Source organism: Lynx rufus, unplaced genomic scaffold, assembly GCF_022079265.1.
Source record: "Lynx rufus isolate CCGP_SWC_20201006 ecotype Redwood Valley unplaced genomic scaffold, mLynRuf1.p SCAF_10, whole genome shotgun sequence".
Classification (NCBI taxonomy): Eukaryota; Metazoa; Chordata; class Mammalia; order Carnivora; family Felidae; genus Lynx; species Lynx rufus.
The window spans coordinates 50,310,595-50,329,014 of NW_025814824.1; the positions used below are offsets into that span (position 1 = coordinate 50,310,595).

The window sequence follows — 18,420 nt, forward strand, 5'->3', positions numbered from 1 at the left end:
AGATCTAATCTGGAGAAGAAATAAAAGTGAACAGAGACTGTAGGAGTGCCTGGGTGGCTCAGTTGGTTAAGTGTCCTGCTCTTGATTTCGGCTCAGGTCATGATCTCACAGTGTGGTTTGTGAGTTTTGAGCCCCACATAGGGCTCCGCTCTCTCAGCTCAGGATTCCCTTGGGATTCTCTCTCTCTCTCCCTTTTTCTCTGCCCCACCCCTGCACACACTCACTAGTGCACGTGCACGTTCTCTCTCTCAAAATAAATAAACTTAAAAAAAAATGAACAAGAACTTAAATGTTCTGTGGGTCAGTTTCAGGCAGTCTGAAATACATGTAATTGAAATTCCAGGAGGAGTGGAGGGACAGAGAATGGGAGAAAAAAGATAACTGAAGAAATAATGGCTGAAAATTTCCCAAATTTGATTAAAAAAAAAATAAAACAGTATCTAAGAAGCTTATTGAACCCTAAACAAGATTGATATAAAAATCTCTTAACCACATCATACTACTAAAATGCAACATAAAGGAAAAACAATGAAGGTGCCAGAGAAAAATAATATATACATAGAGGGAATAATACATCCCACTCTAAGATTAAATTTTATCTTATTTTATTATAAAAATCTTTCACCCCTAAGTCTCTAAGTAATAAATGGAATATGTTCACGTTTGGCTTTTAATACTCTGAAATACCACCATATTTTTCTGAGGCTATTCATATCTCTACCTTGTAATAGAGGTAGAGTGAAAGCTAAATGTTCAAAGGTGAAAGTATATCACTATGTATGCCTGTATCTACAAACAAGTAACTGCAGGATGTTTAGGATTATTATCATACCCTGGGAACACAGGAGAGAGGAAACTAGCTTAGCTAGGTTTGAATTCAGATATCTTCATTTGATGTGCATATTATGTATTGCAGTTCATTTTATTTTTTTATTTTTTATTTTTTCAAATCAGAAAGTCTTTGTCTTTTTTTTCTTAATGGAATTTATTGTTGAATATGGTTTCCATACAACACCCAGTGCTCATCCCAAGAGGTGCCCTCCTCAATACCCATCACCCACCCATCCCTCCTTCCCACCTCCCATAAACCCTCAGTTTTGTTCTCAGTTTTTAGGAGTCTCTTATGTTTTGGTTCCCTCCCTCTCTAACCATTTTTTTTTCCTTCCCCTCCCCCATGGTCTTCTCTTAAGTTTCTCAGGATCCACATAGGAGTGAAAACATATGGAATCTGTCCTTCTCTGTATGACTTATTTCACTTAGCATAACACTCTCCATTTCCATCCATGTTGCTACAAAAGGCCATATTTCATTCTTCCTCATTGCCACGTAGTATTCCATTGTGTATATAAACCACAATTTCTTTATCCATTTGCCAAAGCAACAGAATATACTTTCTTCTTGAGTGCACATGGAACCTTCTCCAAGATAGATCACTTACTGGGTCACAAAAACAGCCCTTCATAAGTATACAAGAATTGAGATCATACCATGCATACTTTCAGACCACAATGCGATGAAGCTTGAAATCAACCACAAGAAAAAGTCTGGAAAACCTCCAAAAGCATGGAGGTTAAAGAACACCTTACTAAAGAATGAATGGGTCAACCAGGCAAGTAGAGAAGAAATTAAGAAATATATGGAAACAAACGAAAATGAAAATACAACAATCCAAACGCTTTGGGATGCAGTGAAGGCAGTCCTGAGAGGAAAATACATTGCAATCCAGGCCTATCTCAAAAAAACAAGAAAAATCCCAAATACAAAATCTAACAGCACATCCAAAGGAAATAGAAGCAGAACAACAAAGACATCCCAAACCCAGCAGAAGAAGAGAAATAATAAAGATCAGAGCAGAAGTAAAAAATATAGAATCTAAAAAAACTGTAGAGCAGATCAATGAAACCAAGAGTTGGTTTTTTGAAAAAATAAACAAAATTGATAAACCTCTAGCCAGGCTTCTCAAAAAGAAAAGGGAGATGACCCAAATAGATAAAATCGTGAATGAAAATGGAATTATTACAACCAATCCCTCAGAAATACAAGCAACTATCAGGGAATACTATGAAAAATTATATGCCAACAAATTGGACAACCTGGAAGAAATGGACAAATTCCTAAACACCCACACACTTCCAAAACTCAAACAGGAAGAAATAGAGTATTTGAACAGACCCATAACCAGTGAAGAAATTGAATCAGTTATCAAAAATCTCCCAACAAATAAGAGTCCAGGACCAGATGGCTTCCCAGGGGAATTCTACCAGACATTTAAAACAGAGATAATACCTATCCTTCTCAAGCTATTCCAAAAAATAGAAAGGGAAGGATAACTTCCAGACTCATTCTATGAAGCCAGCATTACTTTGATTCCTAAACCAGATAGAGACCCAGTAAAAAAGAGAACTACAGGCCAATATCCCTGATGAATATGGATGCAAAAATTCTCAATAAGATACTAGCAAATCGAATTCAACAGCATATAAAAAGAATTATTCACCATGATCAAGTGGGATTCATTCCTGGGATGCAGGGCTGGTTCAACATTTGCAAATCAGTGTGATACATCACATTAATAAAAGAAAAGATAAGAACCATATGATCCTGTCAATCAGTGCAGTAAAAGCATTTGACAAAATTCAGCATCATTTCTTAATAAAAACCCTCGAGAAAGTCGGGATAGAAGGAACATACTTAAACATCATAAAAGCCATTTGTGGAAAGCCCACAGCTAATATCATCCTCAATGGGGAAAAACTGAGAGCTTTCTCCCTGAGATCAGGAACACGACAGGGATGTCCACTCTCACTGCTGTTGTTTAACATAGTGTTGGAAGTTCTCGCATCAGCAATCAGACAACAAAAGGAAATCAAAGGCATCAAAATTGGCAAAGATGAAGTTAAGCTTTCACTTCTTGCAGATGACATGATATTATACATGGAAAATCCAATAGACTCCACCAAAAGTCTGCTAGAACTGATACATGAATTTAGCGAATTGCAGGATACAAAATCAATGTACAGAAATCAGTTGCATTCTTATACACTAGTAATGAAGCAACAGAAAGACAAATAAAGAAACTGATCCCATTCACAATTGCACCAAGAAGCATAAAATACCTAGGAATAAATCTAACCAAAGATGTAAAAGATCTGTATGCTGAAAACTATAGAAAGCTTATGAAGGAAATTGAAGAAGATATAAAGAAATGGAAAAACATTCCGTGCTCATGGATTGGAAGAATAAATATTGTTAAAATGTCAATACTACCCAACGCAGTTCCGTTTTAGTATCCATTTTTGAATTTGCTCTAATCATGTTTTACTTTGCTTTTTTAAAAAAAAAATTTTTTAACGTTTATTTATTTTTGAGACCGAGAGAGACAGAGCATGAACGGGGGAGGGACAGAGAGAGAGGGAGACACAGAATTGGAAGCAGGCTCCAGGCTCTGAGCCATCAGCCCAGAGCCTGACGCGGGGCTCGAACTCACGGACCGTGAGATCGTGACCTGAGCTGAAGCCGGATGCTTAACCGACTGAGCCACCCAGGCGCCCCTCATGTTTTACTTTGATAGCTATAAGAAAAGTAAAACAAAGAAGATGTCTGGGGAAGCCTGAATAGCAAAACTGAGCAAATGTTATGTTCTCTTTTCATAGCTCACTGTTCCTCATCGAGGCATCTTTTTGGATCATTAAGTAACATTTGCTGTCTTAAATATGAACCTTTCATAAACATGATAATAATATTACTCAGCGCCAAAGCCTGACTGGTTGTGTGACCTTGGACAAAATACCTTTCTAAGCTTCAGTTTCCTCATAGCATACCTCCTAAGGCTGTTATGAAGTAGAAGAGATAACATATAAAGTCAGGCACATTTCAGGTACTCAGTAATATTGGCTCCCACCATACCTTTCTCTCACATTGAAAAAGGACTTTTAAATTCAGATCCACAATGTTTTAAAGTCTCTGAAATAGAGAAGGTAGATATTATAGAATTCTGTTGAGAACAAAATATTTTTGGAGCTGCCTGGGTGGCCCAGTTGGTTAAGCATCTGACTTCAGCTCAGGTCATGATTTCGCGGTTCTTGAGTTCAAGCCCTGCATCAGGCTCTGTGCTGAGAGCTCAGAGCTTGGAGCGTGCTTCAGATTCTGTGTCTCCCTCTCTCTCTGCCCCTCCCCTGCTCGCACTCTGTCTCTCTCAAAAATATAAAACGTTAAAAAATTTTTTTTTAATAAATAAACATTAAATAAAAAAAAACAGTATTTTTTTAAACATTGCCTTCTTATTGTAATTTGTATTCATTACAGAGAATTTTGGAGATACAGAAAAGCATAAATAAAAACTTTTTAAATATTAAATTCCCACTGTCAAATATTTATGACTATTAAAATGTTGGTATTTATCTTTCCAAATGTTGGTATTTATCTTTCCAGTCTTTTTTCTTTTCTTTTTAATAGTCTTTAATTTTAATCCCAGTATAGTTAACACACAGTGTTATATGAGTTTCAGGTGTACGATTTAGTGATTCAACAATTCTGTACATTACTCAGCACTCATCATGGTTAAGTGCACTCTTTAATCCCCATCATCTGTTTCACCCATCCCCCTACCCACTTGCCCTCTAGTAACCATCAGTTTATTCTCTATAGCTAAGAAAGAGTCTGTTTTTTTATTTCTCTCTCTTTTTGTCTCTCTCTCTCTCTCTCTCCTTTTTTCCCCTTGCTCATTTATTTTGTTTCCTAAATTGCCCATATAAGTGAAATCATAATGTATTTATCTTTCTCTGACTGACTTATTTCACTTAGTAGTATATGCTCTCTAGCTCCATCCATGTCATTGCAAATGGCAAGATTCCATTCATTTTTATAACTGAATAATATTACATTGTGTGTGTGTGTGTGTGTGTGTGTGTGTGTGTGTGTGTGTATGCCATATCTTCTTTATCCATTCATCTATCAGTGGACACTTGGGTTGATTCCATAATTTGGCTGTTATAAATAATGCTGCAGTAAACATAGAGAAGGGTGCGTGTATCCCTTTGAATTAGTGTTTTTGTATTTTTTGGATAAATACCCAGTAGTGCAATTACTGGATCATAGGGAAGTTCTATTTTTAACTTTTTGATGAATCTCCATACTGTTTTCCATAGTGGCGGCGCCAGTTTGCATTCCCAACCATAGTGCACAAGGGTCCCTTTTTCTCCACATTCTTGCCAATACTTGTTGTTTCTTCTATATTTATTTTAGCCATTCTGACAGCTGTGAGGTGATACCTCATGGTAGTTTTTGCATTTCCCTGATGATGAGTGATGTTGAGCGTCTGTTGCCTATTGACCATCTGTATGTCTTCTTTCAAAAAAATGTCTGTTAATGTCTTCTCCCCATCTTTAATTGGATTATTTGGGGTCTTTTGGTGTTGACTTGTATCAGTTCTTATATATTTTGGATACTAACCCTTTATCAGATATGTCATTTGCCAATATCTTCTTCAGTCTTCTTCAAATATTTCATCTTGGCAAAAAAGAAGAAACCTCTCCCAAGTATTCTCTGCCCAGCTCTCATCCCTCCCTTTCTGAGGTTTCACTGCCAAAGTTTTCAAAACCTTCCTCTCACTCTTGGTCCCATTTTTTTTTTCTTTCTATGAAATCTATTCTCAGGAAATACATCAAGGTTTTCCTGTCCAGTTAGTACAACTTGTATTTTGCAGTCTTTTTTTTTTTTTTTTTTTAATCTCTAAATAGTATTCTGCATTACAAACCACTCCTTTAGTCTTGAAATGTCTTTTCATCATGGTTTCATTTTTCTTTTACTTCTTTGGTCATTTCTTATTCTCCTTTATAGGCTCCCTCATGTCAATTTATTCTTTTAAAAATAGGTTCTGTCCTGAATCCTTTTCCCTTGATGATTTCAACTACACCCATAGTTTCAAGTGCTATGTGAATGATTTCAAAATAGTTATCTTCAAATTTCTCTCAGGGCTTTAGACGCCCGCATATATCTATACATGTCCTGTTTACTATTTAGGTGTTTCTGAGGTAACTCGCACAACATATCCTAAGTTGACTTGAACCCTTCATTTCATTCCCTCCTACAAACAAAAGTTTAGACTTCCGTCTGCCTCCCCAACCATCAACTCCTTTACCTTTAAGTTAGAAATGGAACTCTGCATTGACTCCTCTTGCTCAACCACTGTATCCAGTCAATTGCCTGTTTTGTTAACCCCAAATCCCTAATATCTGTTGAGTCCCTCCACATCTCCCCTGTATTTTTTCCTCATTTACTTCCATGTGACATAACTTTAGATTTCATATATATAGTTGTCTTTTACTGGAATATAGGTTCTATAAGGATAGGGATTTTCATATGCTTTATTCATTGCTGTATCCCCTCTGCCTAGAAGTTTGCCTGGCACACAGAAAGCACTTAATAAATATTGCTTAATGAAAAAAAAATCCCCAAAGTGTTAACACCAGTCTAAGATTTCTTATGTTGATCACTGAATCAACATTTAACTGGTCCTTCTGTATGTTAGTAATGCTTTTCTAATTAATTGTCCACATTGAAACCAGAGTGAACTTTCTGAAATTTAATTATGCCACAATTTGATTTGAAATTCATCGATTACTTACCATTGCCCTTTGGATAAAGTTTCTTTTTTTTTTTTTTTGACTTTTTATTTTTTTTTATTTTTTTCAATATATGAAATTTATTGTCAAATTGGTTTCCACACAACACCCAGTGCTCATCCCAAAAGGTGCCCTCCTCAATACCCATCACCCACCCTCCCACCCCCCGTCAACCCTCAGTTTGTTCTCAGTTTTTAAGAGTCTCTTATGCTTTGGCTCTCTCCCACTCTAACCTCTTTTTTTTCCCCCCCCTTCCCCTCCCCCATGGGTTTCTGTTAAGTTTCTCAGGATCCACATAAGAGTGAAACCATATGGTATCTGTCTTTCTCTGTATGGCTTAGTTCACTTAGCATCACACTCTCCAGTTCCATCCACGTTGCTACAAAGGGCCATATTGGATAAAGTTTCAATTCCCTTTTTTCATTTATAAAGCCCTTCATGAACTGAAATTCTTCCCACTTTGAACTTTGGGTCCTAATCATACTTAACTTTTATTATTTGCTTAGGTGTACCTCGCTTTCTCACCTCTAGACTTGGCATATATTGGTTGTGTTGCCTGGAGCACATTCACTTCTTGGTTTGGTGGATTCCTAATCCTTAAGGCTTCACTCAGTTAAAAGGCATATATTTAGAGAGTTCTCTTAGTCCCGTATGCTCTTATGGCACTCTGTATTACTCTTTTCATGGTAGTTGTCTAACTTATTGTAAATGCTTACTTTAATATCCTGGTTCTACCTCTAGAATATAGCTCCTTGAGCAAAATCAATGTCTCTGTTGATCTCCATATTATTCTTGGCACCCTAGCACATAGTAGATGCTCAGTACTTTTGCAACAAAGAATGAGACACTCCCTCTTAAACACACATATATTTACAGTCAGTCCTCATTCATAATTCTGTATTTGTGAATTTACCTACTCACCATAATTAATTTGTACCCCCAAAATTAATACTTGTAGCACTTTCATGATCATTTGTGGACATGTGCAAAGTCAGGAAAAATTTGTATTGCCTGACATACATTTTTCAGTGGAGGTCAAATGAGGCAACACGCTGCCTTCTTGTTTTAATCCTCATACTGTGAACAAGTATCCTTTTTGTGGCATATTTGGTGCCACTTTTTGCCACAGTTTTGTACTTTTTGTTGGTGATTCTCCTGTATAATATGGCTCCCAAGCACAATGCTGAAGTGTTGGTTCGTGTTCCTAAGCCCACTATTCCTAAGAATATTGTAAGGCAATGTGCCTTACAGAGAATATGTGAGTTAGGTTAGCTTTGTTCAGGTATAAGTTGGCCTTGAATTCGATATATATTAAATAAGGTATGTTTAAACAGAAACACACACAAAACAAGGTTATGTATTAGTTGATGGATGAAAATATTGTGACCAGGGGCTCTCAGGAACCTAACCCCGTATCACCCATAGGAGCAAATGATTTAGTATTTGCTAACCTAGTATTTATAGTAACTTTATGGAGTATAACTACCATAAGTAATGAGAATTGACTATATATATAGGTACAAAATTTTGCTACATATATATATGTATATAAATATATAATGTTCCTAATTTGCTTTCATGCCCCTATTAAAAATAATGGGTCTCATAATATATGTTATATTATTAAGTAAGAAAAAAAAACCTGTGTGTTCTTGAATGTTTGTATGAGAATGGAGACAAGTATGTTGGTATACATCAGGTTATGTTGGTTACCTGGAGGAAGAGTATTTTTTTTCTTTGTAATTTATCTTTGTATTGTCTCGTTGGTTGTAATGAAACACGTTTCTTTTGCAGGTACTCTGTAAAACATGATTTTTAATGGTTGCATTGTATTTGTCTTTGTGAAAGGAATAAAGTTTTGACTATGGTTTTGAATTTTCTTATGTTTCAGATAGTCAGCGTCTACAGTTGGATCTACAGAAAATGGAGCTTCTGGAAAGTAAAATGACTGAGGAACAGCATTCTCTGAAAAGCAAAATTAAGCAAATGACAGCTGATTTGGAAACATATAATGATTTGCCAGCTTTAAAATCATCAGGTGAAGAAAAGAAAAAGGTAAATGGTGACAGTCTTACAAAATTATGATACAAATTTTTTTTAACAAATTAATATGTATATAGTTTATAGAATTTACTATTTTCAGTTGATTATTTGATATATAAGCTAAGAAAAAAAAATAAAGATGTTTACATATGTAGTAGGAATTTAGGGAGATACAAGTTTTAAACAAAAGGCAAAAGCGAGGGATAGAGCATTTCAACAGATATGAACTTTGTTAAATGCAGGTTTGATTATGATATTTCCCTACTTAAGACTTTATTATTAGTGGCTTTTCTTTGCTATTTACATTAAAATAAATTATTTAAATTAAATTAAATTTGGTTGGATAAGAACATATATATAGCAGCCTTAATACAGTTAATACTGACTTCACTTATTATAACTCAAAAGGTAATTTTACAAACAAGTTTTAGGGTAAGTATAATCTTGGTAGAATTTAACCAGACTATCATTGAAATTATTTAAGTAGGAAATGATTTATATACGCTTACTAGATATTCACTGAAGTCTATTATTTGCTTCCATTTGGATCTATCTAGAAATTACATCAGGAGAGAACAGTATTAACAACCCGTAGAAATGCCTTTAAGAAAATAACGGAGAAGCTAAATGTAGAGTATGAGACGCTAAAAACACAATTGCAAGAAAATGAGACACATTCTCAGGTAAAAAGAAAAAAAAGACTGAAGTTTATTTCTGTTTTTAAACTGTCTGTCCCATGTTCTTAATCTGTATTTCCACCCCAAAACAATTTTTTCTTTAAGTTGTTTTATCTTCCAGACTTTCTGGTTTTGAAGATAGCCAGACTGTGTACAGTCTCCACTCAGAAGTGAATTTACTTTTGCTCTCCTTCTATAAGCCTATATTGAAGGGCACTCTGTTCTAGGCCCTGTTCTAGGCATAGCTGTTATGATAATAGCTTTTAAAAATTTCAAAACTCAAGCATTTTGAATGGAGAAACTTTGCTAAATCATGAAAACCACAAATAAGAAAATAAACCTTAATGACTAATATCTCACGGAAGAAATAATTCTTGTCCTTTTTGTGTAGGTCCTTCTAGTCTCTGTGTGTATGTTATATGTACACACACTTTATACGTACACATATGTGTATTTATATTTAAAGAAATGGTATCATATGGTACATATTATTTAGAAACTTGTTTCTAATAAGCACTTTCCCTTGTCAGTAGATTTTTAAAAAATACGATTCTATATGATATTTGACTTCATGGATATAATTTTCGGAAGCAGTTCCATATTGTTGCACATTTAGGTTATTTTTAGGTTTAAAACTGTTTAATGCTGTAAAAAGCAGTCCTATACTTGAACTACTTGATTTACATTTCTGATTATTTACACAAGATGCATAGACAAGCCCCCTTTTCATATCATTCATCCTACTGACAGAGTTACCTGAACAATGTCAGAAGTTTTTTAGATTAAGTGCCCTGTCTGAGAGGATAGAGATGATTTCTGTCTCATTCACTTTCTTCTTACACTGTGCCAGGGGTTTGCACATAATAGGTGTTCAAAAAGTATTTGTTGGAGGATTAAATGAAGCATGTGTGATGTGTACAAAATCAGTAATTATGGTCTGATAAGGATTGATCATTCTCATGTCTAATTAGTATACATACATTAGCAATTTGTAACTATGATTTATTAACACTAAATGCATGAAAAATTATTCTTTTCTTTATTTGGTAATATGATCATGATAGGCAATCACTGTTAATATTTTGGTATAATATCTTTGTAAACTTTTTCCTGTGCAGTTCTATACCCATTTTATATTGTTTTTCCAAAAATCAAATTCTATGGATATAGTCTTTAAACATTAATTTTCTCACTTAAATATTTCAAGATCTTTTTTTGATGATTTTTTATGACAGCTATATATGGATTTACCATTTTAAAGACAAAGATATACCTTATATTCTTTTTGAAAGGGGTGGAGTCTCATCAGAGTTTTCCACAACTAAAAGCTTAGAAATCACTAATTTTTTTACTCAAATTTATCAGTTATTCTGTCTCTACTTCATGATGTACAGGTCTAGATACAGATTTGTAAGTGGCACAGTTATCCTAGGTTGTTAAGAGTGGGGGGGCGCCTGGGTGGCGCAGTCGGTTGAGTGTCCGACTTCAGCCAGGTCACGATCTCGTGGTCCGTGAGTTCGAGCCCCGCGTCAGGCTCTGGGCTGACGGCTCAGAGCCTGGAGCCTGTTTCCGATTCTGTGTCTCCCTCTCTCTCTGCCCCTCCCCCATTCATGCTCTCTCTCTGTCCCAAAAATAAATAAACGTTGAAAAAAAAAAATTAAAAAAAAAAAAAAAAGAGTGGGGATGGATGCTGAAGAAATGTAAGAAAAAGTTTATGAGGCTATTGTCTTAAATGGTTCTTAGGAAAAAATATTGATATACTTAAGGAGGAAAACACCTGACAAACACAATTTCTTAGACCCAGTCAGTGGCTACCTTGTTTATTCCCACATCAAGTACTAATCATATACTTAACACCATATACTGGTAACAGGAATTCATAACATAACTCACAATTTATTCTCTGTATTATTTGTTGCTTTTTGAGAATCCCTACTGATCACATAAAATCTGGTCCCATTATCTTTCACAACTGTTTTCTTGAAAACTTTTTTGACACCTATAAATAATTTTCATAACAGACTTTTTTGAGGAATGGCTATTATTTACTTGATATCATTTAAACAATATTCATATTGAAACGAACTATAAAACTCTTAGTAGAAAACATAGGGATAAAGCTCTCATGCGGCGCCTGGGTGGCTCAGTCGGTTAAACGTCCGACTTCAGCTCAGGTCATGATCTCGTGGTCCATGAGTTTGAGTCCCATGTTGGGTTCTGTGCTGACAGCTCGGAGCCTGGAGCCTGCTTCAGATTTTGTTTTCTCCTCTCTCTCTGTCCCTCCCCTGCTTGCTCTCTGTCTGTCTGTCTCTCTCTCAAAAATAAATAAACATTAAAAAAAATTTTTTTAAAGCTCCTTGACATGAGTCTTGGTAGCAGTGTTTTGGTTATGATACCAAAAGTTGAAGTAACAAAGGCAAAAATAAATACGTATGCCTAATCGAACTAAAAAGCTTCTTCACAGCAAAAGAAACAATCAAAATGAAAACAACTTACAGAATGGGAGAAAATATTTGCAAATCATATATCTGATAAGGGGTTAATATCCAGAATATATAAAGAACACACAACAGACTGTTTAATTAAGTTGTAGGAAAAAAAAAGATTAATGCTTCAAGATATCCTCGGAGGTTTAAAGGCAAGTCACTAATACACATGTATAATATAGAAGGAAGTTGACCTTTACATAGTGTTGCTTTTATAGCATTATTCATTTAGCACTTAAGAGGTCTGCTGCATTCTAAGAAGGCCACCTCTTTGTATGAAACAAAGAGGAAAAGTTTGGTACTTGACTTTGCAAAAGGTTATTAGAGATTTATTGCCAAAAATGCTGACTGCTTCCTTAAGTTCATCTTAACTTTGAGTTCCCAGCTGGGGAGCTATATCTGATTTAATAGTGTTAACTCATGGCACATACAGTTTATACAATTAATTAGGATTTATCATAATATTTAGATTTATCTCTTTAGAAGAAACAATGAGATGGATGCTACCTTAAGACTGAACATATGCCCTTAAAATAATTTTAACATGAGAGTAGAAAGAAATATTAATGCTGCTTCAGTTATCAGATTCTTAAAAATGATCATTACCTCTTAGAAATGTCCATGCACAATGTTATTTTAATGTTTCATTTTTCAGACAGTCTTTTGCTTAGGAAAAGTACTATGTGCATCTTAAAAAAGAAAGACCATAACCCAGAGTTACAAGGTTAATTAAATCAGAAAAACAATTTAATTCTATAACAGTAAAATTGTCTTCTGAGGAAGCAACCATCAATATAATATCCACATTAGTTTCCTGTTGATGCAGAAATTATTGTAACAGCGCCAGCTTTTTACCAACCCTCTTATAATCTTCACACTGCAGCTCTGCTCTTATCACAGCTTGTGGAATTAGACAGGAAATTTAGCCCTGGAAATAAGGAAGTTACTCCTATATAGTTGAACCTTTGACAGTGTTAGAATATATATCACATTTGTGGCATTAGACTTCCAGATTTCAAGGAGAGATTCCCATTATGTCCTATTCTTTTCTTTCTAGTTCTTTTAGGAAAGGGAAAAAATCATAAATTGTCTTTCAGTTGGCACATTCATTGGCATAATAAATATTGTAAATGCTTTCCAATTAAAATAAACATATAGAGTAAAACCTGTTGTCAAATTCAACATTGTATTTATTAATGTATTTACAGTTTAATCTTTTCTAATTTTCTTTTTTGTGTACCATGGCTTTATCTCACTAAAATGCAAGGAGTTGATAAGACTTAAAATTGAATGTTTTTTTCCTTATCCTCTTAAAAGGGTGTATAATTGTTCTGAATATGGGTACTGTTTAACATTGTTATTTTGTGTTTTTAGCTTACAAATTTGGAGAGGAAGTGGCAACACCATGAGCAAAATAATTTTGTGATGAAAGAATGTATCCTTTAAAAAGCTGAAAATGAACTTGACTAAGTGATTTTTTTTTCCTAGGAATTTCTTTAAAGGTTGAAATGAAATGAAATTTAACATACATCTATCAAATATCACTGAGCCAAACTATGTGGGTCATAAATGAATAAGAGTTAGTCTCTAGTCTACAGTAATTAGGGTATGTCTGTACCTTGGATATCCGGGCAGGAGAGGGAGATAAACCGAATAGTCTCCTGAGAAATTTGACCTTCAAGCTCATTTGTGTTTCAGCCAATTCAACCTCACATTTCTACTAAGGTGGAACTTATATCCCATCTTCTTACTTATCTTTTTGTGCTACTATATAGGAGAAGGAAACAGCTACTGAGGGCATGTGTTGTGAAGTTGTAAGAAACGTTTCCCCAAAACTTATTTTCAGTTCCCTTCTTTGACCCATTAAGGACATCTCTGCTTGGAAAAATAGCTCCTGACTCATTGGTGGTATAGATTCTCCTCTAGGAAACTGCTGAACTTTTAGCTCAGGGCAGCATGGATCCCAGCTTATCTCCAGATGAAATACATCAGGAACTCTGTTCCCACAATAGGGCAACTTGGTTTAAAAGCAGAAGATTCCCGGGGTGCCTGGGTGGCTTGGTCCATTAAGCACCTGACTCTTGGTTTCAGCTCGGGTTCTGATCACAAGATCAAGCCCCATATCAGGCTCCGTGCTGAGCATGGAGCCTGCTTGGGATTCTCTCTCTCTCTCTCTCTCTCTCTCTCTCTCTCTCTCTCTCTCTCTCTCTCTCTCTCCCCCTCTCCCCCTCTCTCTCCCTCTCTCCCTCTCTCCCTCTCTCCCTCTCCCTCCCTCCCTCCCTCTCTCTCTCTGTCCCTCCTTGCGTGCTCTCCCTCTCTCCCCCTCTCTCAAAATAAATAAATAAACATTTTTTTTTAAAAAAGAAGATTCCCATACACAATATACTTTAGTCCAGCAGTCTAGTTTTATGCAACACAAAGTAGGCGATTTTGAAATACAGTGAAGTCTAAAGACTTCTGAAATTGTGAGGTACTCTAGAGAACATGGTTCTTCTGAACATTCAGCTGTTTTCAGAACAGAATTAGATTGAGATGCATAACATATTAACTATACAAAAACTTTTATAGTATAAGTGTACTTTTTTTTTTAGAGTTAAATATTTTTTTTAATGTTTATTTTTGAGAGAGAGTGTGTGTGCGCACATGAGCAGGGAAGAGGCAGAGAGAGAGAGGGAGACACAGACTCCAAAGCAGGCTCCAGGCTCTGAGCTGTCAGCACAGAGCCCAATGTGGGGCTCAAACTCATGAACTGCAAGATCATGACCTGAGCTGAAGTCAGATGCTTAACTGACCAAGCCACCCAGGTGCCCCTGTAGGTGTACTTGTTTGAAACAAGTTTTGCTTGGCCTTTTAGGTTTTAAATGATCTTAATCTACTATATTTTTCCTATATATTCTAATTGTGCTTTTTCTGTGCTGTTTTCAATTTTCAATAAGAAAAATACCAGTATGAATTGGTTCCTTCCAAAGCCAAAATAGATCACTATTTTTGTTGATCAGTGTTCTCCCTTAACTCATGTAATTAGTTATAGCAACCAAGAGTCAAGAGAGTGACTACCAGTCAATTATGAAGACTGTGACCAAGCAGATTGCAGAGTACAATAAAAACCTTGTGGACGCTCTACATAGCATGAGCAGAAACTGAGTCTGAACCAACTGCAAGTCTCTGTAGTAGTGTCCTCTAGATACTGAACTTTGGACAAGCTGACTGAAAAAAAAAATAGCTTACCCTTGAAGAGTTTTACCTAAAATGTTTGAGTGCTATAATTTTTGTGACTGCTTTGAAGAGTGTATTTTAAATAGTGTAATAGTTCAATAAAAAGTTTTTACATTAAAGTATCTTTTTATGATATTTGTATTTGTTCATGTGGGTGATAAAAATGTCTCAAACAACCTAGAGATAAACTATAAGTGGCCATTGAGATTCATTTTAGTTGGTATAATCTGTCCATGGCAGCAAATGACATCATTTTTTTTTAATGTACCATCTCTAGGGGGGGATACAAGGAGTGTGATTCTTATTTAGCATATATATCAGTCTTGTCAATTTTTGCTTCTAGAAAAAGTAAGAATAGAAGGGAGATGTTTAGCTTTGAGCTTTATTTCTCAAATAGGGTATATTTGATGTATTTTAGGGAATATAGGGTTGCAGATAAATATATTAACACATTTTTTGTATATCAGTTATCCCTAAAGATTCAGAATTAAAAACTTTAACCTTTGCATTTTAAAAATACTTTCTAACATGTATATGCTAGGAAAAACATGAAGTTTAAAAGAAATGTTGCACTTACGGCTGTTACTGTTCATTGCCACTCTGGAGTATACATTCACTCTTTTGGACTAGAAGTAGTAATTTGTAAGCATTGCCCAAACATTTGAAAAGAAAATCTAGAAGAGGTAGATTTGTATAGTATAAATCTGGGAGACATTACAGTAACTAAAAATGTATCCTGTCTTGTGGTCAGGAATTAGTTATCTTGGCCAGTATAAAATATTTCTCAAAACCTTCCTTCTTTTGCTCTGATTTCATATTCCTCAAATACCTCCACTTTTCAGTATTCCTGAAACACAAGCATATTGGTTTCTTTAAAAAAGGGGGGGTGGGGGGCTTTACCAAGATATAATTTACATACTATCAATTTATCCATGCATATTACTTCCTTGAAGTAAATATCACCATAAATTCTTCAACTTTAGTCTGTGTGAGATTAGGTAGAGGGGTGAGCATTGTTGATTTTGGTTAACTCTGAAGTACTAATCTGGCTGAAGATCCTGGATGGGAATACATTCGTTACAGTGGAATTCCTAAAATGTGTTCCTCAGATCCTGAGCAACTCAGGTTATTAATAGGTGTTTGGCCACCAAAGGATTCATGGTGAAAGAAGTTTGAAAAACATGGTGTGAAACAAAGGTAAATTGTCTTCCATCTCCTTGACTGTTCAGAGCCCTTAATATGGTAATGTGCAATAAGATTGAGAAGAGTATATATATTGTGTTTAATTTTTTTTTTCCTGAGTGGTGGGATTCTGGTTGTTTTCATCTTCCTTGGACTTTTTGGTCTAAAAATTTTGGTTCAGAATCATCTATCATATACATAGAATATTTAGAAATGCAACAAAAATTGAAATAAAATTCTGTGTGCAGTTAGTATTTTAACTTGTGGAAAGGAGATGTGATAATAAGACAACTCAGCAGTTACTAAACTAGATATGACCCAGTCTTCACCCAGAAAGAAGGTAGGAGGAAGATTGTCCTATATGCGTTTGCATTATAACAATGAGAAGCTTGGCAGAAAAAAAAGAAAAAAACTTCTTGAAAAAAGCAAGGTTTCCAACCTTCGTTCTAAATTACTCATATATGATATTTGTGGAACATAATTGAGCAGGATTTCTTTAAAACGTGTTATCTGAGGGAAATTCTCAGTAATGTCTCTTCCTTCCTCTCAGAGCTTTTCAACAAATCCAACAAGAATATTTCTCTGCTAGGATAGCATTAGAGGCTACTATCTGCATGAACCGGTTCTTCCTCAGTCAGTCACATTTGCTCAGTGAGTTCCATTCCTGTTAAAACAACACCTTGTAAGTCATATGGAAAGAAGCTGCGGACTGAACAAACATGCTGAGTAGTTTTACTAATGAAAATCAACATGGGAAAGTTAGCAAGTCTTTGTTTTTCTCATCCTTATCCTTTATCAATAAATAAACATGAGTTCTTGATATTCTTTCGCTAAGTGGAGAGTCCTTGATTTGGACCACATTCTGATCTAATGTTTAAGCGTAAAATTCAGTGCAAGGTTAGAGGATTAGAACATGGAGTAATGCCATTCGCACTAGAAATAAAAGACCAGTTAGTAGAAGCTCCTGGGATTCTTGCTGTCTCCTTACCAGTAAATTAGAACATTTAGACTTAAAGTAAGAAGAAATCAAGATGGATCACTAGAGAATAGTCATCTATTTTACTATTGATGTAATCTTTCATTTTCATACACTTTTCTACATAAAAGTAGGTTATGTCTTTGAATTGCAGATTCATGGTTTGAGAACTGATATTGAAAATCTTTTTTTTTAATGTTTATTTTTGAGAGAGAGTGAGTGTGCGTGAGTGGGGGAGGGGCACAGAGAGCGGGCAACAGATTCTGAAGCAGGCTCCAGACTGAGCTTCAGCACAGAGTCAGACGCAGGACTTGAATTTACAAACAGTGAGATCATGAGCTGAGCCAAAGTCTAACACTTAACCGACTAAGCCACCCAGACACCCCTGAAAATCCTTAAAAAGATAATTTTTTTTTTAAGTAAGCTCTATGCCCGACAAGGGGCTCAAACTCATGACCCCAAGATCAAGAGTCACATGTTTCACTGACTAAGCCAGGCCAGAAGCCTTAAAAGACAATTTTTAATGTAAAGTTTTCATGTAATGTCAGATTGTTCTTAAATGTTTGCTATTTATAATTTTGTAAACATTTGTCCTTGTCCATGTCATTATATATTTTTTGCAACATGTTAAGTTTGATGCATATTATTCTGTTATACAAGTATTTTCTAAAAACAAATCCCATATTATTGAATGAGGTTTGTGGTGTAGGAGTTAAGCATAAGTTTTGGATTGGGTAACTGAATTGGAATCACAACTCTCCTACTAACTTGTTATATGACCTTGGGAAGTTACTTAGTGTCTGAATTTCAGTTTCTTCACCCGTAAAATGAATAGTGCTTAACTCCTAAGATTGGGTCGAAGAGTAGGTGGAATCCAAGGCTTTTGACAAAACTAGCTTTTAGAAGGTGGCATGCTATTAGCAGTGTGCAAGAGTGCTTGTTTCCCTGCACTGTCACCAACACAGGTGTTATCCAGGTTGACAATGCACTACCTCATTTGATTTAGTTTTTTAAAATAAACTAAACTGCCTCCATTACTATAATTAGAAACTTTATTGTGTTTTAATTAATATGCAGAATATTTTTAATATTAAAAAACTGATTTTTAAAATTCTATTTTAAAAGTATTTATTATAACTTTATAATAAAAAAGTATAATGCTTGATGCTTCTTTTTAGAAGATACCAGATTATACTTTGCTGCCTCAGTGTCTTCTT

General features: G+C 35.2%; 1 protein-coding gene across 1 annotated transcript in view; it reads left to right on the forward strand.

The window, feature by feature from the left end:
* Positions 1-15,136, forward strand: part of IFT74 (intraflagellar transport 74) — an 89,833-nt gene extending 74,697 nt beyond the window's left edge. Inside the window, exons 17-20 of the mRNA XM_047065100.1 lie at positions 8,515-8,678; positions 9,224-9,349; positions 13,204-13,264; positions 14,855-15,136. Of these exons, the coding sequence (XP_046921056.1) occupies positions 8,515-8,678; positions 9,224-9,349; positions 13,204-13,264; positions 14,855-14,973 (470 nt within the window). The 3' untranslated portion in view covers positions 14,974-15,136. The remainder of the gene's footprint in view (positions 1-8,514; positions 8,679-9,223; positions 9,350-13,203; positions 13,265-14,854) is intronic.
* The last annotated feature ends 3,284 nt before the right edge of the window (positions 15,137-18,420 follow it).